At 32.7% G+C, this 27,319-nt stretch overlaps 1 protein-coding gene across 1 annotated transcript; it reads right to left on the bottom strand.

Moving 5' to 3' along the window:
* Positions 1-666: 666 nt before the first annotated feature.
* Positions 667-27,319, bottom strand: LOC139869011 (uncharacterized). The gene is made up of 3 exons (XM_071857345.1): positions 27,301-27,319; positions 26,500-27,241; positions 667-796 (listed from the first exon to the last, which is right to left on the bottom strand). Exons 1-3 carry the CDS (start codon positions 27,317-27,319, stop codon positions 667-669), a joined length of 891 nt encoding a protein of 296 aa, XP_071713446.1.

Here is a 27,319-nt window from a genome sequence, read left to right as displayed (position 1 = left end):
ACTTGCAAAATGATTCAACACGTTTCTTTTTCTTCTTTATGTTATTATTATTATAGTATTATTATTAAAGTATTATTTATATAATCTATCTCCATATCTCCAGCTATATATGCATACACATATGAAGATATATCACCATGTTTTTTTTTCATCTTGATCCTTACATGAACCACCAACACTAAACTCCATCTTCAACCTTGATCACTAACCCGACACCATCACTATTTCCATCTTCAACCGCCACCCTAGAGTCGCCTTGAACCACCACCGGTTAACACCATGATTACCATAACCACCGGCACCCGCCATCCTACACCACTTCAACAACACCATGAACAAACACCCTGCAATCTCCTACTTCGGCTACTACTTTCACGCCACCACCTCACCCACAATCATCAACAAAACATCACCTTGTTGATATATATAAACATATACATATACACACAGATTGAAACGGGTATCCTTCTGTTGATTTTTTTGTTCGATGTAAACAATCACCGGATCATAATTTCTGTTTACCTCGCGTTGCAAACTCATAACCTACAACCTTCATTATCATCCCCAAACCACCGCAGCCCCATCTTAAAAATCCTCGCCATTACTCTTTATCACTTCTTCTCTCCTGGAAATTGAAGACTATGAATAACCATCACTCTCTTACCTTCATCCGTTTGACACCCTCCACCCTCCATAACCGCCGGAAACTTCAATCATCACCAAACACGACACCGCTTGCAACACTATCTGACCACCATGAGCTTCAGTCATCGTTACTGCCACTCCTCTATCGCTCCTGCTGCTCGATTTGTTTTTTTTAAGCTACAGTTCTGGGTTTTGTTAAATTGCTATTAATACGGAGTAATATTCAGATATAAGTATTAAACTGAAATTCCATTTAATTTTTTTTTTACTTGGGCCGGTTAACTATTGTGATGTTGGACTCGATTTGGTTATTTTGGGCTTGTGAAGTTGAATTGGGCCGAAACCCACTCCCTTTTAGACTATACAGAATGATGAAGATAATAAAACGGGTTTTTTTTTTTACGTATTTAAAATATGATCGAGAAGGTTAAAACAGAAATTAGAGGTAGAGCAGATGGTTAGACGTGTAGTGGGGGAAAGACAGGTCGCGGGTTCAATCCCTGCTTGAGACAATCTTTTTAGGAAAACCTTTTTAAGGTAGTTCATTTATTCTTATTATTATTATTATTAAGTATTATGGATATTATTGTCATTATTATTATTATTATTATTATCATTATCATTATTATTATTATTATTATTATTATTATTATTATTATTTATTATCATGACTATTAAAATTATGATTTTAAAAACTACCATTAGTATTATTATTAGAATTATCATTATTTTATTATCATTATCTTTATTATTATTTTATGTATATTACTATTATTTTTATGAAAATTACTAATATTATTAATTTTATGAAAAATATAATTATTACTATTATTATTATTTTAACATGTTAAAAATTAATATTTTTAACATTATTATTATTACTATCATTATTTGTATTACTAATATTACTACTAGCATTATTATTTTTATTATAACAAATATTATTTAAATAATTATTACATATGACATAATAAAATTAATATTTTTTTTAAATATATAAAATGAATATATGAAACATATAAGTTATTAATATAAAAATGATAAAACTAATAAACTTATATATATAATTTTGTTCGATTACAATTAAGTATATTAATAAATATACAAATGTTATAGGTTCGTGAATCCAAGGCCAACCTTATACTTGATCAATGATGTTATATGTATTTTTACTACAAAATACATTAGGTGAGTATATAGTCCCCTTTTAAACTTTAAATATTTTGGGCTGAGAATACATGCGTTGTTTTTATAAATGATTTACGTTATGGACACAAGTGATCAAAAATAAATTCTACGTTGAGTTGTACCATGGCATATTTCTTTATACTTGGTAGCTAATATTTACGTGAGGAGCGTAAACGCGAATCCTGTTGATAGATCTATCGGGCCTGACAACCCCAACCGGGCTGGACGACCAGTTTTAAATGGTTGCACAGTACTTCGTTTCGTTACTACACTTGGTACGGTGTAGGGTTTATTTAAGAATATGCTGCGGTGATTTAAATGTTAAGTATGGTTACCAAGTGCTCAACGACTTTTCCATACACTTGCGAGTGTATTATGTATGTATATGAAATCTTGTGGTCCATAGTTATAACGCTGCTAGCATCAAACCTATATATCTCACCAACTTTATGTTGACTTTTTAAAGCATGTTTATTCTCAGGTACGAATTAAGTCTTCCGCTGTGCATTAGCTCATTTTAAGGACATTACTTGGAGTCGATCATCGCAATGGGACCAAATGTTGATGACTTCGTCCAGGTGGATAAGGACGGGTCGTTACAGTACGATACCATGGTAGACATCCACAGGAGGAGAGAAACCAGCAGCAAGGTAATGTAGGAGGGGGGAATGAGATGCAAGAAATGCATAGGTTTATAGCTTCTCAGGAATACGAAAATGCTAGACAGAGAGCATTTGAAGATTGGCAAGTTCATCAGAACCAAATCATAGCTCATTGCCAACATATAGGTAGAAACTATATTCCTACACCGAAACCCATCTTCCCTCCTTGGTCGATAGAGATGCAGCCACCATATCCTACGTATGACCCTGCCGAAGCATTCTATAGCACTTATGGTTATGCCTGGAACCCCTATTGGTACCAATATCATCCTTAGTTTACTTATTATTTTTTATTATTTTGTAATTTGTAATTATTGATACGTTTAATACTTTTGTTAATATTGTAATCATTTTTATAATTATCTAACTTTTATTCTTAGATTTTAATAATTTTTGAATGTGGGGTAATAAACCAAACTTCAAAAATATGTATATATGTTTGCAGTTTATCTTATGTACACAACAGGGTAAAACAACGCATTTTCAAAGACTGGCATTAAGTTCAGCAAAAGCAAGTAATTTTGACGACAAGATGCAAAATATATGTGAAATAACAACAAGACGGAATGAACAAATGATGTGCACCATTTATCATTCAGCAAACAAACGCCAATATATTTGGAAACTTTGGTAAAATTTAATCATTTTCACACAAATCACCCTCAATAATTTAAATTGTTACTGATTTCTTGCAAATGAGGGCATTGCAAGATCTTAAGTGTGGGAAGGGGTTAAATTCTTTCGGATTTTAAAATTTTTATCTTAAACACTTGATTACCATTAAAAATACTAGTAAAGCAGTAGTTGTATTAGAATCTAGTGCTCTCTGATAAAAAAGAACAGCCCTAGTCTTATATACTGACTACCCAATTCTAGTAAAATTTTTCATTTTTTTTCAATTAAATGAATTCAAAATCATGTTTATACATATTTATGAACTATAAAACTAGGTTTTAACACCGAAATTATTGTTACCTCGGAAAGGACATAAATTAAGAAACAAACTAAAATGTTAAAATTCATTTAAAATGGAATAGAGGACGATAAAAAGGAAAATAAAAGCCAAGTGTGGGAAAATTTACCAAGTTATCTTAAACATATGTCACATATATCTGTAACAAATAACTGAAAATACTTTTGCTTTGGACTAAACTAAACTGTTTTACCCGATGAAAGAAAAGAAGAGATGGATCTACACGATGAATCAATTCCATCACTAAAAGGAAGTAAAGTCTTCCGGAAAAAAAAAACGCGCTTCTTGATTTAGGTCATGAAGTTGTCGTCCAGACCAGCTGTAGGTTGACGAAAAATCTAGAAAAGTCATCACTAAAATCAGCAGGAAATCCACGGACCTCAGCATTAAACAGGGTCGCCAAGTGGTCAGATTTATCCTAACCATGAGAAGGATTTATCTCGTACAATGGGGGGGCACCATGCAAATTAGCTGGATAAGACTAATGAATCAGATCCCCAGAAAGGATAATCTCCTTAAAGATTAAAAATCAGCTTTTAAGACTGATATTACTCAATCCTAGAGATTGACCTTAAAGATTGAGAATTACAAACTCATGGAATTCGATGATATCTAAACTCGAGCTTAAACGAGAAAATATTTTGATCAAAATTATAAACCGATTTGTTTTCTGAAAACCCTATTTTCAATGCGTTCATTACCATTGAACGTAAAATCCTAGGAATTCACCTGGAATTCATTAGGTCACCTGAACCAAATCGGGTGTCAACCGTAAGAACGGTGGTTGCATAGCATGGTCAAAGATAGGACCTTGTGCCAGGCCGAAAAATTATAAGGGTGAGCTTTACTATTGCTCCTACCAAGGATAGTAATTGCGTCCGACACGTTATAGACCATAATCAAAAGCATGTCACGGGACATTGCCTTAACAGTTGCTTGTTCAACGCTTTCCTTTCAACCGGACGGTAGTTTGCCGAAAGGTAATATACGGAACAAGTAAACTGGACGTGTTGCTTTCCTAATAGAAGGTTAGCAAGTGGGTGACACAAAACCATAAGTTTTGAGCTAAAATTTTCTCATCTGAAACCCACCAAACCCACAAAAATATTTTGCAAACACCGGTAAAGGGTTATCCCGGAAAACTTATCTAGGGTAAAAACTAGATTTAATTTTCAAAAGATCAAATGTTTTCATAAAGATCCAATTTCCTTAATGGATCTAATTTTTTATAGTCATGTGGGACTGTAAACCATATCGTTACTACCATTGTTTATACCGCCATATAGAAATCACTGATGTACAAAGTGTGAAGAATAAAGAAGTGATTCTAGTATTTCAAGACAATATTGCTTGAGGACAAGCAACGCTCAAGTGTGGGAATATTTGATAATGCTAAAAACGAACATATATTTCATAGCATTATTCCTCAAGAAAGACAAGCTTTTAGTTGCAATTGTTCTATTTACAAGTGATATTCGTTTAAATAATAAAAGGTGAAGACAAAAGACAGATTCGACGAATTGAAGACGCAAACGACCAAAAAGCTCAAAAGTACAAAAGACAATCAAAGAGGTTCCAATTATTGATAAGAAACGTCTCGAAATTACAAGAGTACAAGATTCAAAACGCAAAATACAAAATATAAAATTGTACGCAAGGACGTTCGAAAATCCGGAACCGGGACCAGAGTCAACTCTCAACGCTCGACGCAACGGACTAAAAATTACAAGTTAACTATGTATATAAATATAATATAATATATAATTAATTATATTAATTATATATATATTATATATATAATAAAAACCGTCGGCAGAGAAAGACTCCAAGATGTGAGCTGGAATTTCAAACTCCGCGACTCGCGGAGTTTGAAGGCAAAATTCACCGCGAGTCGCGGAGCCCCAAAAATCAAAAATTCCTATAAAGCCAACCGAATTCTGATCGCAAAATATATTCTATTTCTCTCTTCTCTCATATATACGATATATATATATATATATATAATTTATATTTTAATTTTAATTTTAATTATAATTCTAATAATAAGGGTATGTTAGCGATTGTTGTAAGGGTGTAAGTCGAAATTCTGTCCGTGTAACGCTACGCTATTTTTAATCATTGTAAGTTATGTTCAACCTTTTTATATTAATGTCTCATAGCTAAGTTATTATTATGCTTATTTAAAACGAAGTAATCATGATGTTGAGCTAATTACTAAAATTGGGTAATTGGGCTTTGTACCATAATTGGGGTTTGGACAAAAGAACGACACTTGTGGAAATTAGACTATGGGCTATTAATGGGCTTTATATTTGTTTAACTAAATGAAAGTTTGTTAATGTTAATATAAAGATTTACAATTGGGCGTCTGATGTGAAGCGAGGTGTATATAAAATAGTTATTAATTTTAGCAGAAAACACTATTAAATACGATACAATTTTACACAAGATATTTATTTATTTATAGAATGGATATACTTAAACCTTGCTACAACACTTATAGGCAGTGTACCTAATCGTACAGTAGTGTAGTTTTTAGTAAGTCCGGTTCGTTCCACAGGGAAATCTTTAAACAAAGCTCAACGCTATATTAGTTTACTTTTATAAAAATACAAATATATATATAGGTAATATTATTATTATAAAGGGGGGTTTTTACCGTTTAATGACCGGTTTGTCGATTTTAAAACTTTAGTCGCAGTTAAAACCTAATGTAAAATATAAAATAAATACAAGACTAAAATTAAAGCGTAAAGTAAATAACGATAATGAAATTGCGAATAATAAAAGTGCGATAATTAAAAAGTACGATAAAATAAAAGTGCGATAAAATAAAAAGTACGATAAAATAAAAGTGCGATAAAATAAAATAAATAAAAGTGCGATAATTAGAAGTGCAATTAAATATAAAATAAAGGAAATTAAATATGAAATAAAAGAATTATGCTTATTTAAACTTCCGTAATCATGATGTTTGACGTGTTGATTTTAGTTTTATGCCCATGGGTTAATTGTCCTTTGTCCTGGATTATTTAATATGTCCGTCTGGTTTTTGTCCATAACAGTCCATCAGTCATAAATATAAATTGCAAGTGTCCTTGTCAAATTATTATTATACCCGAAGTTAAATATTCCAACTAATTGGGGATTCGAATTGTAACAAGGTTTTAATACTTTGTTTAATGAATACACCAGGTTATCGACTGCGTGTAAACCAAGGTTTTACTACTTTGTTAACAATTACACCAATTACCCTTGAATGTAATTTCACCCCTGTTTTAATTATTCTAGTGGCTATTAATCCATTCCCGTGTCCGGTTAAATGAACGATTATTCGTACATATAAATACCCCGCCCATCGTGTCCGATCGAGTGTATATGGTAATTTATAGGGACGCCCAATTGTAAATCTTTATATTAACATTAACAAACTTTCATTTAGTTAAACAAATATAAAGCCCATTAATAGCCCATAGTCTAATTTCCACAAGTGTCGTTCTTTTGTCCAAACCCCAATTATGGTACAAAGCCCAATTACCCAATTTTAGTAATTAGCCCAACATCATGATTACTTCGTTTTAAATAAGCATAATAATAACTTAGCTACGAGACATTAATGTAAAAAGGTTGAACATAACTTACAATGATTAAAAATAGCGTAGCGTTACACGGACAGAATTTCGACTTACACCCTTACAACATTCGCTAACATACCTTTATTATTAGAATTATAATTAAAATTAAAATATAAATTATAAATATAAATATAAATTTTACGTATGAAGAGGAAGAAAAAGATGATGAAATTTGATCAGAATTCGGTTGGCTTTATAGCCAGAGTTGATTTTTGGGGCTCCGCGACTCGCGGCAAAATCCCCTTCAAACTCCGCGAGTCGCGGAGATAGAAATTACAGCTCAGTCCTTGGAGTTTTCTCTGCCGACGGTTTTTAATATATATATATAATATATATATAATTAATATAATTAATTATATATTATATTATATTTATATACATAGTTAACTTGTAATTTTTAGTCCGTTGCGTCGAGCGTTAAGAGTTGACTCTGGTCCCGGTTCCGGATTTTCGAACGTCCTCGCGTACAATTTAATATCTTGTACTTTGCGTTTTGAATCTTGTACTTTTGTAATTTCGAGACGTTTCTTATCAATAATTGGAACCTTTTTGATTGTCTTTTGTACTTTTGAGCTTTTTGGTCGTTTGCGTCTTCAATTCGTCGAATCTGTCTTTTGTCTTCACCTTTTATTATTTAAACGAATATCACTTGTAAATAGAACAATTGCAACTAAAAGCTTGTCTTTCTTGAGGAATAATGCTATGAAATATATGTTCATTTTTAGCATTATCAGCGTCCCTATAAATTACCATATACACTCGATCGGACACGATGGGCGGGGTATTTATATGTACGAATAATCGTTCATTTAACCGGACACGGGAATGGATTAATAGCCACTAGAATAATTAAAACAGGGGTGAAATTACATTCAAGGGTAATTGGTGTAATTGTTAACAAAGTAGTAAAACCTTGGTTTACACGCAGTCGATAACCTGGTGTATTCATTAAACAAAGTATTAAAACCTTGTTACAATTCGAATCCCCAATTAGTTGGAATATTTAACTTCGGGTATAATAATAATTTGACGAGGACACTCGCACTTTATATTTATGACTGATGGACTGTTATGGACAAAAACCAGACGGACATATTGAATAATCCAGGACAAAGGACAATTAACCCATGGGCATAAAACTAAAATCAACACGTCAAACATCATGATTACGGAAGTTTAAATAAGTATAATTCTTTTATTTCATATTTAATTTCTTTTATTTTATATTTAATTGCACTTCTAATTATCGCATTTTTATTGTTATTTTATTTTATCGCACTTTTAATTATCGTACTCTTTAATTATTGCAATTTTATTTTACCGCACTTTTATTATTCGCAATTTCATTATCGTTATTTACTTTACGCTTTAATTTAAGTCTTTTATTTATTTAATATTTTACATTAGGTTTTAACTGCGACTAAAGTCTTAAAATCGACAAACCGGTCATTAAACGGTAAAAACCCCCCTTTATAATAATAATATTACTTATATATATGTTTGTATTTTTATAAAAGTAAACTAATATAGCGTTGAGCTTTGTTTAAAGATTTCCCTGTGGAACGAACCGGACTTACTAAAAACTACACTACTGTACGATTAGGTACACTGCCTATAAGTGTTGTAGCAAGGTTTAAGTATATCCATTCTATAAATAAATAAATATCTTGTGTAAAATTGTATCGTATTTAATAGTATTTCCTTGTAAAAATTAATAGTATTTTATACCCCTCTGCTTTGACATCACCAGACTTTCCACTAAAGAAAGATTCTGGCACTTGTATATGTGAAGTAATTGTTGTTCTGAGTTCACTTATAGGTTTGCTTTGCTCTCACTACAAGAAATTGTATTTTTAGGGACGACATTTTTCCTGACTTTGGACACGAAATGTCGTCCCGGTTAACTTTTCGCGGCGACTTTTTGTCCTCAAAAGGTCGTCCCAAATACTTCACTGCGAAAAGTCTTCCGGCACGACCACCTACCTTTTCCGGGACGAATGTGGGTCCCACTTTGACTTTCTTCTCTGACAACATATACGATCTTTTGGGACGAATCTTTCCGGACGACATTCTTTCGGTTAGTGGAACCCCTTTCTTTCCGAACGACGGTTTCCAACCGATAGTTGGAGATATTAGTAGGTTTTGAATCAGATGATCAACAAAACAGCTATAGTCAATATTTATCTAGCCATTAACCAAGGTGGGAGATATTAGTAGGTTTTGAACTTCGGGTTGTACATTTATCAAGAATCAAGAAAATCAAAGAAAAAGTAGCTATGTAGTTTCTAGGTTTACGTTATGAATGTTGGAGATTGAATGATCATAATCTAATAAATGTTATAGATATAAACTAGGCCATGGAAAATAGTCAAATACTCTTTGAATGTCTGCTGCTTAGAGCAGTTTTAATTAGAAAATAAAAACCAGCCCAGAGATTTAGTCCTACGCCCACATTTTAGAATATGTTTATCATTATATATTGCGAATATGAACTTCGGGTGTATATTAATTTTCTACCATTTTCAAAACCCAGGAAGGTTTTCAAAACCCATGGAAATTTGATTCTACAGTGAATTGCTACAGTAAAAATTGACTTTGCTACAGTAACTTTGCTACAGTAACACTATTTCAAAATGAAAATGTATATATTATATATATTTTAACAAATAGTGAGACGATGATTTATAGAAGTAAATGACCAAAACACTCTAAAGTTTAAGATATACTTTGAGTGGTATAGTTTATGGATAACTTAAGGCTATATTTTGACAAAGGTACGTGACACGAAACGTAAAATGCAAGTTTTCTAAAGGTACGAAAGGACATTCGAAAAACCGGAACCAGGACATAAGTCAAGTGATGACGTACGACTTATCGGAACAAAAATTACAAATCAACTATGCACGGGAATAAAATATAATATATAATTAATTAATTTAAATTATATATTATATATATATTATTTAATTATGTCGACAAGCATTAGGACAAAATTATGTGAGCTGGAAAAATGGGCCATGCGATCGCATGGCCAATGGCCTTCAGAACCATGCGATCGCATGGGGTCTGGGGACAGGCCACACCTATAAAAACTCGATCATTCTGCTTCTATTTTAACATATATTACTCCGTATTTATTTTATTTATTATTATTATTATTATTATTATTATTATTATTATTATTATTATTATTATTATTATTATTATTGTTGTTGTTATTATTATTATTATTATTAATCTTATTATTTTTATTATTAATGTTATTATTTTTGCGATACAAAAATAATAATGTACATAAAATATTAAGACGGAGTGCTGTCCAAGTAATTTTCAAAACGAGTTTCCGAGCGAGCTAGAGCTAAGGAAAATATGGGTTATTACCAAGGAGGTTATGGGTAATGTTCGGGGGTATTTTTGTGAATCAAACCTCGTGTTTATCATCTCCGATGCGTCTACGTGCTTTCCTGCAATATTGTATATCAATATAAAACAGTGAGTTCATTGATCCCTTTTTATACATATTTTTGGGCTGAGAATACATGCGCTGTTTTATAAAATGAATACAAAAACTAAAACTGATATGCGTGAGTTTCATAAGATCCCTTTTACTCTCTACATTTTTGGGCTGAGAATACATGCAAATGCTTTATTAACTGATTTACAATATTTATATGCGTGAGTTTCATTTGCTCCCTTTTTAATTGCTTTTGCAATATATATTTTTGGACTGAGAATACATGCAATTTATTTTAAAAACAATGGATACAAGTACATACTAAATTCTACACTGAGTTTGAACCGAAAATCCCTTAGCTTTGGTAACTAGTAACTGCCGATTATAAGAACTGGTGGGCGCGAGTAGTAGTATATGGATCCATAGGGCTTGATATCCCCGTCCGAGCTAGAGCGCTAGCCTTTTAACGGACGTATGCTATTTGAGAAGAGTACACGTTGGTTTGCGTGTATTATTAAGATGATTATATAAAGGGTACAAAATATATAAACGTTAAAGTTTAGTTACCAGGGAGCTCAATTTTGTAGAACCGATTGATAAACGTTTCGGATGAAACAACTGAAATCTTGTGATCCACCTTTTATGTAAAACCTATTGATAAACGTTTTGAATAAAACAACTGAACTTTTGCAATCCACATTGATATACGGATTATGTGTAATATTAAAACTATGAACTCACCAACCTTTGTGTTGACACTTGAAGCATGTTTATTCTCAGGTTTCTAGAAGTCTTCCGCTGTTTGCTTATACGTGATACAAGATATGTGCTTGGAGTCATACATGCTATATACAAGAAACTTGCATTCACCAAACCATTACCATGTATCTTATTTTGACTGTATTGTCAACAGATGTATTATTGTAAACCATTTAAATGGTGATTGTCTATACGTAGGAATCATCAGATGTTAAAAACCTGGAATTTATATATTCATTTATGAAATACCTTTTCAAACGAATACAATGTTACAAAATGTATCACATAGAGGTCAAATACCTCGCAATGAAATCAATGAATGACGTGTTCGTCCACATGGATTTGGAGTGATCGTTACACTAACGGACCTCCGGCCAGAAATGCTCATAAAAACGAAATAGGGAGGGCAAAAGATACTTACCTGAAAGAGTTATGTGCGCCTAGAAAGATGCAACCAAACACAGTAACCATAAAAGAAAACACATATAGCCGTAAAGCACAACAGAATGACATAAAGCATGGATAATATGGCATATAACATGGATAATATAGTGCACATAACCATTTAATTTCAAATGGGCATTACATACATACATACATACATACATACATACATACATACATACATACATACATACATACATACATACATACATACATGCATGCATGCATGCATGCATACATACATACATACATACATACATACATACATACATACATACATACATACATACATACATACACCCACCCGCACACCACACATAAACATGGATAAATACTCATGCTTAAACATATTATACATATATATACATCCGTAGATATATATACCTAGGTACAGATACAAGGCAGACAAACATACATACACTTTGATACATAGATACATATATAGATACAAACATATACATAGATACTGGAGCATAAATGTGATGACCCGGAAATTTCTGACCAAATTTAAACTTAATCTTGATATGATTTCGACACGATAAGCAAAGTCTGTAATATTGAAATCTCAAAAACTTTGAACGGTGTTCATGCATTCATTTACCCTTCAACTGCCTTCGACGATTCATGAACAATTAATTGTAAATAGATATGTGTGTATGTATATATAAATAATAATTCGAAATATAATTTGAAGTATTATATGTTGTTGTTATTAAAAATTAATAAAATAAAAAATTAGGATATTATAATAATTATTATTTAAAAATATATCTATATATATATATATATAAAGTATATTGAATATATATATTTGGTTTTGAATTTATTTTGTAAACGACGGTAACACTCAAGTGTCGTTCGATTGATAGTAAACGAGTTAAAAAGGAACTTATATTATTTTAAAATAAACGGAGATCCTAAAATGAGTTATATAAATTATAGGCTTATTTAAAATATATTTAGAAACTACTTGTTGAATTTTAAAACTTTTTATATTTTACTTAGGGTTGGGAGTGAATAACTAATGTAATTTTTATTTAAAAGTTAGTGACTGAATTCTATACCATAATGACCAAAATAAATAAAGACGTTTAATTTAAAAATTTGGGATTTTTCTAAAGACTTTTATCCGCCACTAAATTACAACGGAGTACGATATACCACTTCGAAGAAACTGTGGGTAGAGGCGGCTAAACTTTTCTTTATTGTTCATTGCACGTTCCTTGCAATTACATGATTGTGAGTAAATTAACTAGTATTATATTATTACATTATTTATTATTATATGTATATGTGTGTTCAAGAACAAAACATCACTACCAGGAATACAACTACTGTGCTTAATTGAATGGTAATTGAGTTTACTATGCTTGTTTGATTATCTCATTAATTCTATATACGCACTCATACCCGGAAACCAAAAACTATAACCACTCACCAACCTGTGTCTTCCTTTCTTGTTCTTCTTAGTGAACCCTACACTTCCTCACTACTAGACCACCACAACAATCATTAACAACCGATTAATCATCACTTAGAATCACAACAACCAATTTCACTTCATCACCTTTAACCCACTTAAACTCTTATGATTATATTCTTTTATATGATGGCCAACACACACCCACATCATTTTTCTCTTAACAAGAACAAACTACAACACTCTAAACCCGTACACCATCCTTGAAATCCCTTCTCTACTTCTTCTTTGTTTGTTCAAGAACCACCATTCCATCATTCCACATATATTCTCTATTTCTTTAACCGATGAAACCACCATACACCATCTTTAGTTTCTTTATATTTGTTCGAAAACCAAACCAAACCCACCCACAGCAAACCCCATACATGAACCCACTTTGGTTGCTGCTCTTACTCGCCGAATATCATCATCTATTACCACAAAACTCTTTTTACTGCTGCATCACTTTTCTTTTTTGGTTCAACCAATATAAAGAGTCACTTTTGAATATTGGTGGAGGAAGTGGCAGACAAAGGAAATAGTAATACATCATAGTGATTCATAGATGGGTGCTCCTATAATAATATTTTCACATGTAGTGAGTGGAAAGGGTAAGTGGGTTGATTTGACAATCATAAATACGTGTCATCTTTTTTTTTATATATACATGGAAACAAAACTTTGATATATGATGATTATAAACGATGATACTGTGGACCAGAGATGATGATGTGAAAAAGATGCATGATGATGATAAAACAATTCCGTTTCTGTTTCTTATTATTTTCTTTCCAGTCGATGTTAAACCACAATGAACCAGTCGTGAATTATGGGAACAGATGGGATATCCAAGAAAAAGTGTGGGTTCTAGCTCACTATATCTTTCTTTGGCCGCTCAATTTTTACATTGTATCAAATTAAATAGAATTCCTAAATTGTTGCTAATTAGCCCGTAACATTGTTATGTTACTGGACCGATAAAAAAAAAAAAAAAACATCTTGAACAAACAAACCCACAAACCCTTTTTGCTGCTGCATAACGCTTTCTATTTCTATGGAAATTAAATGCGAAGAAGAGGATGAAATGACGATTGATGATACGCATATATTTTGATTATGATTTTATGTTTATGTTAATGATGAAGATAAAACGTTTAATGATGATGAGGAGGTGAGTTTAAGATGATGATGAGGAAACTGCAAACGAATATGATGATGATGTTATGAACGATGATGATGTTGGAGATGTTATGATAGCGACTATATGATGATACCGATGGTATTATGATGATGTGAATATGAAAGATGATGATGATTGCTATTGTTTCCTGTTTCCAATTCTATTGCCGTTCGAAAGATTACCAGACCAAATCCAATTGCTTTTGGATCGGACTACTCTTGGGCTTTTAAATGCAACATGGGCCTGGTATGATCTTGGGAGTCTGATGATTAGTTGGGCCATTAAAAGTATTGCTGCTCGCCTTTTGTGTATTACTTTGGACGTGACCTAAACCCGACACATATTCAATCCTTTATTCGTTTTCTCGCTCTTATTAAGGGTATGAATTATTATAATTTGGATTTCGATTACTTATATATATATAATTATATGTATAAATATGTTAATATTGTGATATTGATATAGATAATATGATATAAAGACTTAAATTTTTTTTTTAAAGATGGTTAATAGAATTTTGGTTAGGGTTAATTGTTATGTTATAAAAGACTATGAACATGAAAGTATTATAGTGTAGTATATTAGTTTGGTTTATGAGTATTTAAAAATTATAATATTTAATAATGTTAATTACATTAAAATTTTGATTTAAATGGAATTATATTATATAAATTTAAAATGTACAAATTAATACATATGATTATTTATAATTGTAACATATATTATATTTTTATATATAAATACATTAATATATCTTTTTATCACAAATTGATACATAATTTATATACTAATATGTATTTATATTATATAATCACATAATAATTAATGATTACAATAATACAATAACAAAGTATTATATGTAAAGAATATAAATAATTGTTAATAACTCGATATTATACGTTTTCATTTAATTATGAATATTCAAATATTGTAATGTTAATTATTTAAAATTATATAATGTAAATATAGTTAATTTATTTATTAATATAATGATGCAACAAATATTATATAACTAAAACTTTTAATATGTAAATACTATGAAATTAAAATATAAACTTGATTGTGTACTTTTATATGTTTTATAGATTTTTAATATATATAATTGATATAGGTTCGTGAATCCAAGGCCAACCCTGCATTGTTCAGTTGTTCAATATTGTTATATGTATTTTTACTACAAAATACATTTGGTGAGTTTCATTATTTCCTTTTTAAATGCTTTCGCAATATATATTTTTGGGACTGAGAATACATGCGCTGCTTTTATAAATGTTTTACGAGATGGACACAAGTGATCGAAACTACATTCTATGGTTGGATTATCTAATCGAATATGCCCTTTTTATTAAGTCTGGTAATCTAAGAATTAGGGAACAGAAACCCTAATTGACGCGAACTCTAAAGATAGATCTATCGGGCCCAACAAGCCCCATCCAAAGTACCGGATGTTTTAGTACTTCGAAATTTATATCATGTCCGAAGGAGGATCCCGGAATGATGGGGATATTCTTATATATGCATATTGTTAATGTCGGTTACCAGGTGTTCAATCCATATGAATGATATTTTTGTCTCTATGCATGGGACGTATGTTTATGAGAAATGGAAATCTGAAATCTTGTGGTCTATTAAAATGATGGAAACGATTGTTTAAGTTAAACTAATGAACTCACCAACCTTTTGGTTGACACTTTAAAGCATGTTTATTCTCAGGTACGAAAGAAATCTTCCGCTGTGTATTTGCTCATTTTATAGATATTACTTGGAGTCATTCATGGCATATTTCAAAAGACGTTGCATTCGAGTCGTCGAGTTCATCAAGATTATTATCAAGTCAATTATAGTTGGATATATTATGAAATGGTATGCATGCCTGTCAACTTTCGATGTAATGAAAGTTTGTCTTTTCAAAAACGAATGCAATGTTTGTAAAATGTATCATATAGAGGTCAAGTATCTCGCGATGTAATCAACTGTTGTGAATCGTTTATAATCGATATGGACTTCGTCCGGATGGATTAGGAAGGGTCTTCACAGTTGGTATCAGAGCAGAGGTCTTAGCGAACCAGGTCTGCATTAGTGTGTCTAACTGATAAGTCGTTAGGATGCATTAGTAAGTCTGGACTTCGACCGTGTCTGCATGTCAAAAAGTTTTGCTTATCATTTTGTGTCGAAAATTATCTGCTTATCATTCTTAGTCTAGACACGTCTTGCTGCATTGACTGCATGAATAGTGTATAGACAAAATTCATATCTTAGCGTATCTGACAATTCATATCTTAGCGTATCTGTTACTGTAGACCTTGCCTGATATCTCTCATAAATTTCTCCTTAATTTAAGGGATCCTGGTACTATATATATCTATGCAAATTATGCATTGAGAATACCATCCAACTATAAATTGCTGTCACTAAACTCTTCATACCAAAAATCTTTCCTGAGATCGCGTAAGATGGCCTCTACGAATCAACCAAGTTCCTCTGACTCCGAAGACAGCGTGACAGGAGCACACCAACCAATCAACTACCGTGATTACTGGAGAAAATGGGGGTGGGTTCGCCACATACTCACCCTATGGAGAAGGGAAGAAGGTACTCCATATCATGAATCGAATCTACCACCTAACCTTGGAGTACTTGACCCGCTCACCGGCGAACCCGTTCGCAACACCGTTTATACCCTATTTGCAAGAATTTTTCGTCTTGAATCTACCATTAATGGAACTAGAGAAGATATCCGACCACTACCTCACACTGATAATCAACCAGGGTTAGTAGAAGAAGTTAGAGAACTCCGAGCTCGAGTATTAACTTTAGAGAGCACGATATACAATTTGCAAGCACCAGCTGTATCACCAACACCGGTACCATCACCAGCCTCAGCACCAATGGGACCAGTACAACCAACAACCCAAGTTTCAACAATCCATGCCTCAACATCTCATTCTGTACCTCGAGTATAATCATCGTTCTACGAATCGTTTTACATCATTTATCTTCGTTCGACATGGCGATTAGGTAATCTCTAATGTTTTAGAGATTATATATTCTTATTCTAACGGTAAATCAAATGAGTTTAATATCATATTGACTCATTAAATCCATAATTACGTCTGAAGAAAATATATATGTATATATGTTTTCATAAAGATTGTAATTAAAATTTTTATTGTACAAACTGTTAATGGTGAAAATATTTTAACGGGTAGGTAATACCCGAGGAATATTTAGATTTCGCATTAATAAGTTACACTGTACATTCTTCGAATCTGATTCAACAGTCATTTACTATCCTACTTGCAACCACAGCTATACGAATCCGTTCATCACAGAATAACCATTTTCATTCAATTTCATATTTGGATTTTGACCTATCAGAATCCGACAAGTGGCATAATGAAGAAAATATTGGACAAAATAAAATTTGTTAGAAACAAACAAATTAACTATGAGAAATTTTGTTAAGAATCCACGCTAACAAAATCCTAGCTAACTGATTACATTTTATTTATCGCAATTTATTTTATCGCAATTTACATTCTCGCAATTTTATTTATCGTCATTAAATTTCTGTTATTTACTTTACGCATTTTATTTACCGTCATTTAATTTCTGTATTTATTTTACGCACTTTAAATATCGGGACACGTATACAAAGTCTTGACATATCATATCGACACATCTATATATATTATTTGGAATCACCATAGACACTCTATATGCAGTAATGATCGAGTTCTCTATACAGGGTTGAGGTTGATTCTATAATAATATATATACTTTGAGTTGTGATCGAGTCTGAGACATGTACACGGGTCACGATACGTATTAATTAATTCGAATATTATATATTAAATTATATATGAATTATTGGACTATCAACTGAGGACTACCAACATTGGACAATTAAAATGAATTAAAATATTGATTATAACATATGAAACTAAACAATTCTTCAAGTTTGCCACTTGATTTCATCTTAAACCTCATTGTATCTCGACAATTACAATCTGCATTCAAACCTTTCATGATTCTTGAAAACATCTCAATCGAGAGGATGAACCAACCGTACTTTATCTACTGAAGAAAAGATTGATGCACATAGTTATGCACCTGAAAACACTCGGAACTTGAGTAAATGTTTAACATGTGTCTGTGCTAGCTCCTTTGGCATTGTTACTACCAAAAATAACATTGTAACTCATGTCAAATTAGCCAAATTTGTCACAGCTCCAGCAAATCAACTTCGACTTTTCAGTCGGACTAGCCTTAATATAACCTTGATATATATGCGTGCTCTTTTATTGTTACCGGGGAACCTTTCATATTCCACCATATTACCATCAGCGTTTAATCATCTGAAAACACAATTCTCCTGAAACCACCTCGGATTAATAACCGATGATTCAGATATCACAACATTAAATGCAGAGGAGACAGAAAAATGGTAGATGGTCTAAACGGTCAAAAGTTTGATAATAAAGAAAGGAGTGTTAGGAACGCTCGATAGAAAATTGGGTATTGAAAAACAGATTGAGCTACCCATGAAGGAGACCAAGGACAAATACAAGGACCAAACCCTATATTCAAAGGATTCAGGTAATTCTGGATCCGTTGAAATCTTTAGAGAATATCTTGCTCCGAAGTTATGTTAAAATCTTGCGGAAAATCTTTCTCCATCAAACATCGAACTTAGAAATTCCAAAATATCATCATAAATATCTTCGATATTTCTGAAGATATTTTCATAAATATTCTCGTCCGAAATTATTTATCTCTTCATGCTATCTATATTACATCATAAAGGAAACTACTTTAGTTTCTAAATTTCTTTAAAAATTCGAGTTTAAATTATGAATGTTTTTTTTGAAGTAGTGTTGGGAACTGATGCATGAGTTAGTATAATATAATGACACTTGATCAACGTGATTATATTACAGTAAGTCATGCTGAGTTTCTAATGGGACGTGATGATTCACAGATCATAACGTCATCGTGTGCCATGTTACATAACTTTTTCATTCTACTCAACTCCTGAACAAATCAAGAAAATGTATTCTTGATGGTTCTATCTTCCGCGATGTTGATAAATTTGAAAATCAAATCGTGCTATCACGTTCCTTCCTGCTTAGAACATTATAATCATTCGAAACTCTATATCTACAAATTCTGGACCATTATTCGCTTGACTTGAAGTCGGGAAGAGAAAACAAAAGCATAGAGTTTTGAAATTTAAGGGAGAATATAAATCCCGATAGCAACACATAAATTACAAACCATATATATCAATGTTTATAGCAACATAAATACACGGGAGAATTAAAAACATTATAATCCCAAGGGTGAAGTAGAAGAAAGAAGATTCCTCTGGTGGAAGTTGGAAAAGGAGAATGATTGTTGTGATAGTAAGGATGAGGACAAGGATCAGAACTGGATTAAACATTTTCAGAATATTTTGGATGTATGAAACAAGAAGGAAAGTATAGGAATGGTGAGAATAATGGAACGGAAGAGTTTAATTTATAATGGAAATATCAGATAGAGTAATCAAAGCAGATCACCGTATTTAATTAGAAAGATCTTAATTTCCTCATTCGCCGAAGAATCAAATCTTTTAGATTTCAAAGATTTTCTTTAAATCCCTTGAATTCCGGAATTCAACCATGACTAGTGAAAACTTATGAGGAAACTTGTCTATCTCATTTCACTATTTAATGATAGCTTCAGTCGTATGCTTCGAGTAATCAAATCGTTTTATCTATATTATTCAATAATGATAAAACTCTATTTATCAACTCATATTCGTCATGAAAACATTTTTATTGTTAGCCATGACCACCTCACTCAAATTTCGGGACGAAATTTCTTTAACGGGTAGGTACTGTGATGACCCGGAAATTTCTGACCAAATTTAAACTTAATCTTGATATGATTTCGACACGATAAGCAAAGTCTGTAATATTGAAATCTCAAAAACTTTGAACGGTGTTCATGCATTCATTTACCCTTCAACTGCCTTCGACGATTCATGAACAATTAATTGTAAATAGATATGTGTGTATGTATATATAAATAATAATTCGAAATATAATTTGAAGTATTATATGTTGTTGTTATTAAAAATTAATAAAATAAAAAATTAGGATATTATAATAATTATTATTTAAAAATATATCTATATATATATATATATATATATATATATATAAAGTATATTGAATATATATATTTGGTTTTGAATTTATTTTGTAAACGACGGTAACACTCAAGTGTCGTTCGATTGATAGTAAACGAGTTAAAAAGGAACTTATATTATTTTAAAATAAACGAAGATCCTAAAATGAGTTATATAAATTATAGGCTTATTTAAAATATATTTAGAAACTACTTGTTGAATTTTAAAACTTTTTATATTTTACTTAGGGTTGGGAGTGAATAACTAATGTAATTTTTATTTAAAAGTTAGTGACTGAATTCTATACCATAATGACCAAAATAAATAAAGACGTTTAATTTAAAAATTTGGGATTTTTCTAAAGACTTTTATCCGCCACTAAATTACAACGGAGTACGATATACCACTTCGAAGAAACTGTGGGTAGAGGCGGCTAAACTTTTCTTTATTGTTCATTGCACGTTCCTTGCAATTACATGATTGTGAGTAAATTAACTAGTATTATATTATTACATTATTTATTATTATATGTATATGTGTGTTCAAGAACAAAACATCACTACCAGGAATACAACTACTGTGCTTAATTGAATGGTAATTGAGTTTACTATGCTTGTTTGATTATCTCATTAATTCTATATACGCACTCATACCCGAAAACCAAAAACTATAACCACTCACCAACCTGTGTCTTCCTTTCTTGTTCTTCTTAGTGAACCCTACACTTCCTCACTACTAGACCACCACAACAATCATTAACAACCGATTAATCATCACTTAGAATCACAACAACCAATTTCACTTCATCACCTTTAACCCACTTAAACTCTTATGATTATATTCTTTTATATGATGGCCAACACACACCCACATCATTTTTCTCTTAACAAGAACAAACTACAACACTCTAAACCCGTACACCATCCTTGAAATCCCTTCTCTACTTCTTCTTTGTTTGTTCAAGAACCACCATTCCATCATTCCACATATATTCTCTATTTCTTTAACCGATGAAACCACCATACACCATCTTTAGTTTCTTTATATTTGTTCGAAAACCAAACCAAACCCACCCACAGCAAACCCATACATGAACCCACTTTGGTTGCTGCTCTTACTCGCCGAATATCATCATCTATTACCACAAAACTCTTTTTACTGCTGCATCACTTTTCTTTTTTGGTTCAACCAATATAAAGAGTCACTTTTGAATATTGGTGGAGGAAGTGGCAGACAAAGGAAATAGTAATACATCATAGTGATTCATAGATGGGTGCTCCTATAATAATATTTTCACATGTAGTGAGTGGAAAGGGTAAGTGGGTTGATTTGACAATCATAAATACGTGTCATCTTTTTTTTTATATATACATGGAAACAAAACTTTGATATATGATGATTATAAACGATGATACTGTGGACCAGAGATGATGATGTGAAAAAGATGCATGATGATGATAAAACAATTCCGTTTCTGTTTCTTATTATTTTCTTTCCAGTCGATGTTAAACCACAATGAACCAGTCGTGAATTATGGGAACAGATGGGATATCCAAGAAAAAGTGTGGGTTCTAGCTCACTATATCTTTCTTTGGCCGCTCAATTTTTACATTGTATCAAATTAAATAGAATTCCTAAATTGTTGCTAATTAGCCCGTAACATTGTTATGTTACTGGACCGATAAAAAAAAAAAAAAAAACATCTTGAACAAACAAACCCACAAACCCTTTTTGCTGCTGCATAACGCTTTCTATTTCTATGGAAATTAAATGCGAAGAAGAGGATGAAATGACGATTGATGATACGCATATATTTTGATTATGATTTTATGTTTATGTTAATGATGAAGATAAAACGTTTAATGATGATGAGGAGGTGAGTTTAAGATGATGATGAGGAAACTGCAAACGAATATGATGATGATGTTATGAACGATGATGATGTTGGAGATGTTATGATAGCGACTATATGATGATACCGATGGTATTATGATGATGTGAATATGAAAGATGATGATGATTGCTATTGTTTCCTGTTTCCAATTCTATTGCCGTTCGAAAGATTACCAGACCAAATCCAATTGCTTTTGGATCGGACTACTCTTGGGCTTTTAAATGCAACATGGGCCTGGTATGATCTTGGGAGTCTGATGATTAGTTGGGCCATTAAAAGTATTGCTGCTCGCCTTTTGTGTATTACTTTGGACGTGACCTAAACCCGACACATATTCAATCCTTTATTCGTTTTCTCGCTCTTATTAAGGGTATGAATTATTATAATTTGGATTTCGATTACTTATATATATATAATTATATGTATAAATATGTTAATATTGTGATATTGATATAGATAATATGATATAAAGACTTAAATTTTTTTTTTAAAGATGGTTAATAGAATTTTGGTTAGGGTTAATTGTTATGTTATAAAAGACTATGAACATGAAAGTATTATAGTGTAGTATATTAGTTTGGTTTATGAGTATTTAAAAATTATAATATTTAATAATGTTAATTACATTAAAATTTTGATTTAAATGGAATTATATTATATAAATTTAAAATGTACAAATTAATACATATGATTATTTATAATTGTAACATATATTATATTTTTATATATAAATACATTAATATATCTTTTTATCACAAATTGATACATAATTTATATACTAATATGTATTTATATTATATAATCACATAATAATTAATGATTACAATAATACAATAACAAAGTATTATATGTAAAGAATATAAATAATTGTTAATAACTCGATATTATACGTTTTCATTTAATTATGAATATTCAAATATTGTAATGTTAATTATTTAAAATTATATAATGTAAATATAGTTAATTTATTTATTAATATAATGATGCAACAAATATTATATAACTAAAACTTTTAATATGTAAATACTATGAAATTAAAATATAAACTTGATTGTGTACTTTTATATGTTTTATAGATTTTTAATATATATAATTGATATAGGTTCGTGAATCCAAGGCCAACCCTGCATTGTTCAGTTGTTCAATATTGTTATATGTATTTTTACTACAAAATACATTTGGTGAGTTTCATTATTTCCTTTTTAAATGCTTTCGCAATATATATTTTTGGGACTGAGAATACATGCGCTGCTTTTATAAATGTTTTACGAGATGGACACAAGTGATCGAAACTACATTCTATGGTTGGATTATCTAATCGAATATGCCCTTTTTATTAAGTCTGGTAATCTAAGAATTAGGGAACAGAAACCCTAATTGACGCGAACTCTAAAGATAGATCTATCGGGCCCAACAAGCCCCATCCAAAGTACCGGATGTTTTAGTACTTCGAAATTTATATCATGTCCGAAGGAGGATCCCGGAATGATGGGGATATTCTTATATATGCATATTGTTAATGTCGGTTACCAGGTGTTCAATCCATATGAATGATATTTTTGTCTCTATGCATGGGACGTATGTTTATGAGAAATGGAAATCTGAAATCTTGTGGTCTATTAAAATGATGGAAACGATTGTTTAAGTTAAACTAATGAACTCACCAACCTTTTGGTTGACACTTTAAAGCATGTTTATTCTCAGGTACGAAAGAAATATTCCGCTGTGTATTTGCTCATTTTATAGATATTACTTGGAGTCATTCATGGCATATTTCAAAAGACGTTGCATTCGAGTCGTCGAGTTCATCAAGATTATTATCAAGTCAATTATAGTTGGATATATTATGAAATGGTATGCATGCCTGTCAACTTTCGATGTAATGAAAGTTTGTCTTTTCAAAAACGAATGCAATGTTTGTAAAATGTATCATATAGAGGTCAAGTATCTCGCGATGTAATCAACTGTTGTGAATCGTTTATAATCGATATGGACTTCGTCCGGATGGATTAGGACGGGTCTTCACAATAAATACCATGTAGAGGGATATATATAGTGTAGTTATAGAATATCTAGTTATAGATATAGATATAGATATATATATATATATATACACACACACACACAGTTGTATAAAAAAAGTAACTAACACAAAAAAAAAAAAAAAAAGATCTTACTCAAGTATTGTAATTCTACTCCTCCACAGGTTCCTATCAGAAGTCATGTCCTCCGTCAATAGAAGCTCTGTCATGTCAAGCTTCAATCTATCCTCCATCCTACGTCTAGGTCTACCCCTTCTCCTAACGCCGGCAACGGCTAGGGTCTCTACTCTCCTAACCGGGGTTAAAAGTGGGCGCCTCCTAACATGCCCAAACCATCTAAGTCGTCCTTCCCTAAGTTTGTTGATGATGTTCTCAACTTCCAGTTTTTCTCTAAAAACTCCATTTGGTATCATATCTAGCATGGTCTTACCACACGTCCACCTAAGCATTCTCATTTCTGCCACATCCATCCTCCTCTCTTGGGCCTTCGTCATTGGCCAACACTCCGATCCGTATAACATGGCAGGTCTGATTGCCACCTTGAAAAATTTCCCTTTCAGTTTAAGGGGGACCTTCTTATCGCACAAAACCCCTTTCGCAGCCCTCCACTTCAACCATCCGACTCTTATACGATGCGTCACGTCCTCATCTATCCTTCCCGAATTGTGAAGCATCGAGCCTAAATATCTAAAGGATTCTTGCGGGGGTAAAATCTGATCCCCAATTCGTATATCCACTATATCGTCGAGTTCCTCTTCGCTCGTCTTGAAATCGCATCTAAGGTACTCCGATTTAAGTCTGTTAATCCGTAGGCCATTTGATTCTAAGGCGGTCCTCCATTGCTCAAGCCTTCTGTTAAGCTCATCCTGGGAATCCGAAACTAATACAATATCATCGGCGAAAATTAGGCACCATGGGATGTTGTCTTGTATCCTATGAGTCAACTCGTCTAGGATCAAAGCAAAAAGATAAGGGCTAAGAGCAGATCCCTGATGTAAACCTACCTCTACAGGGAAAAACCCTGTGTTTCCTACCGTCGTACGTACACGAGTCTTCGCCCCCTCGTACATATCTCTAATAGATCTTATATATCTACTTGGGACACCCCTAGCATTAAGAGTCTTCCAAATCAGCTCACGCGGGACACAGTCATAAGCTTTTTCCAAGTCTAAGAACGCCATGTGTAGGTTCTTTTGTTTTTCCATATACTTCTCCATAAGGCTTCTAACTATGTGAATCGCTTCCATCGACGAGCGTCCTGGCATGAAACCGAATTGGTTCTCTGAAACCTTTGTCTCGCGTCGAAGCCTCGTCTCAATCACTCTCTCCCAAAGCTTCATAGTATGACTAAGTAACTTTATGCCTCTATAGTTACTACATATTTGCGCATCTCCCTTGTTCTTGTAAATGGGAATAATCTCACTGAGTCTCCATTCCATAGGCATATTTGCGCTTCTAAACGTCGTGTTGAAAAGGTTGGTCAACCATCTAACCCCATCGCCTCCTAGGCACTTCCACGCCTCAATCGGAATTTGGTCTGGTCCTACTGCTTTGTTTCTCCCCAACTTTCGTAGGGCCAATCTAACTTCCTCCTGGTTAATCCTCGTGCAGAAACAGTTGTTTTGAGACTCCCGAACCTCGTGGGGTTCACCGTTCCGCTCTGGTCTTCCCATACCGAAAAGGGATGCAAAATATTCCTCCCATCTTTTCCTAATAAGGTCTTCTCTCACTATACTTTGACCAGCTGCATCCTTGATAAATTTGATGTTACCTAAGTCCCTGCTTCTTCGCTCCCTAGCTTTGGCTATCCTATATATGTCATTAGCTCCCTCTTTAGAGTCTAGTTTCCTATATAAATCTTCATATGCTTTGTCTTTTGCAATTGCTACGGCCTTCTTTGCTTCTCTTTTAGCTTCTTTATATCTTTCTTCTACCCTAGTTCTCTCTTCAGGTGTCCCTTCTCCAAAAGTAATGAGCTCCCTAAACCTCGTCTGCTTTAGCGCGACTTTCGTTTGGACATCGTCACAAAGCCACCACGACTCTCTTCTACTCTTATGGGCTCTCGATGTCCCTATTGCCACTCCTAAGGTCTCTTTTGCCACATCTCTGATAGTGGACGCCATGCGATTCCATATCTGGTCTGAGTCAGTAGGGGCAATGTAATCCCCTTCTACACTCAATCTATCAACAACAGTCGCTCTAAAAGTCTCCGCATTCGCTCCATAGAGGTTCTTCCAAAGGATTCTAGGTTGTACTGCCCTAGCCCTCCTGCCAACTCTTCCCCTAGTGACTAGGTCCATGACCAGCAACCGATGCTGGGAGGAGCACGTCAAAGCTGGAAGGACCTTACAGTCCCTACAGGTCCTAAGTTCCCCTTTACGAAGAAGCAAAAAGTCAATATGGGTACTACGACCCCCGCTATGGAATGTGGCTAACTGAGCATCCCTCTTCTTGAAGAAAGAGTTTGCTACCACCAACTCGTGGGCAATGGCAAACTCAAGAATAGAGCGCCCCTCTTCATTTCTAGGACCAAACCCAAAGCCCCCATGGGCTCCCTCATAGCCTTCTACCTCCGCTCCAATATGTCCATTTAGATCACCACCTATGATCAGTCGATGGTCAGCTGGGCACCCCCTCACCACCTCATCTAACAATTCCCAGAAACTATTCTTTTCCGCATCACCTAAACCCGCATGAGGTGCGTATGCACTAATGACCGTGAAAACACCTATTTTTGGAGGGAGCTGATTCTTACACACAATTTTTTATCTATGTAAACATAATTACCTATTTTATCCTTAATCAT

The sequence above is a fragment of the Rutidosis leptorrhynchoides genome, chromosome 9 (genome assembly GCF_046630445.1).
Source record: "Rutidosis leptorrhynchoides isolate AG116_Rl617_1_P2 chromosome 9, CSIRO_AGI_Rlap_v1, whole genome shotgun sequence".
In the NCBI taxonomy this organism is placed as follows: Eukaryota; Viridiplantae; Streptophyta; class Magnoliopsida; order Asterales; family Asteraceae; genus Rutidosis; species Rutidosis leptorrhynchoides.
Note: the sequence above shows the minus strand (reverse complement) of the source record. Positions and strands in the feature narration are given on the sequence as shown.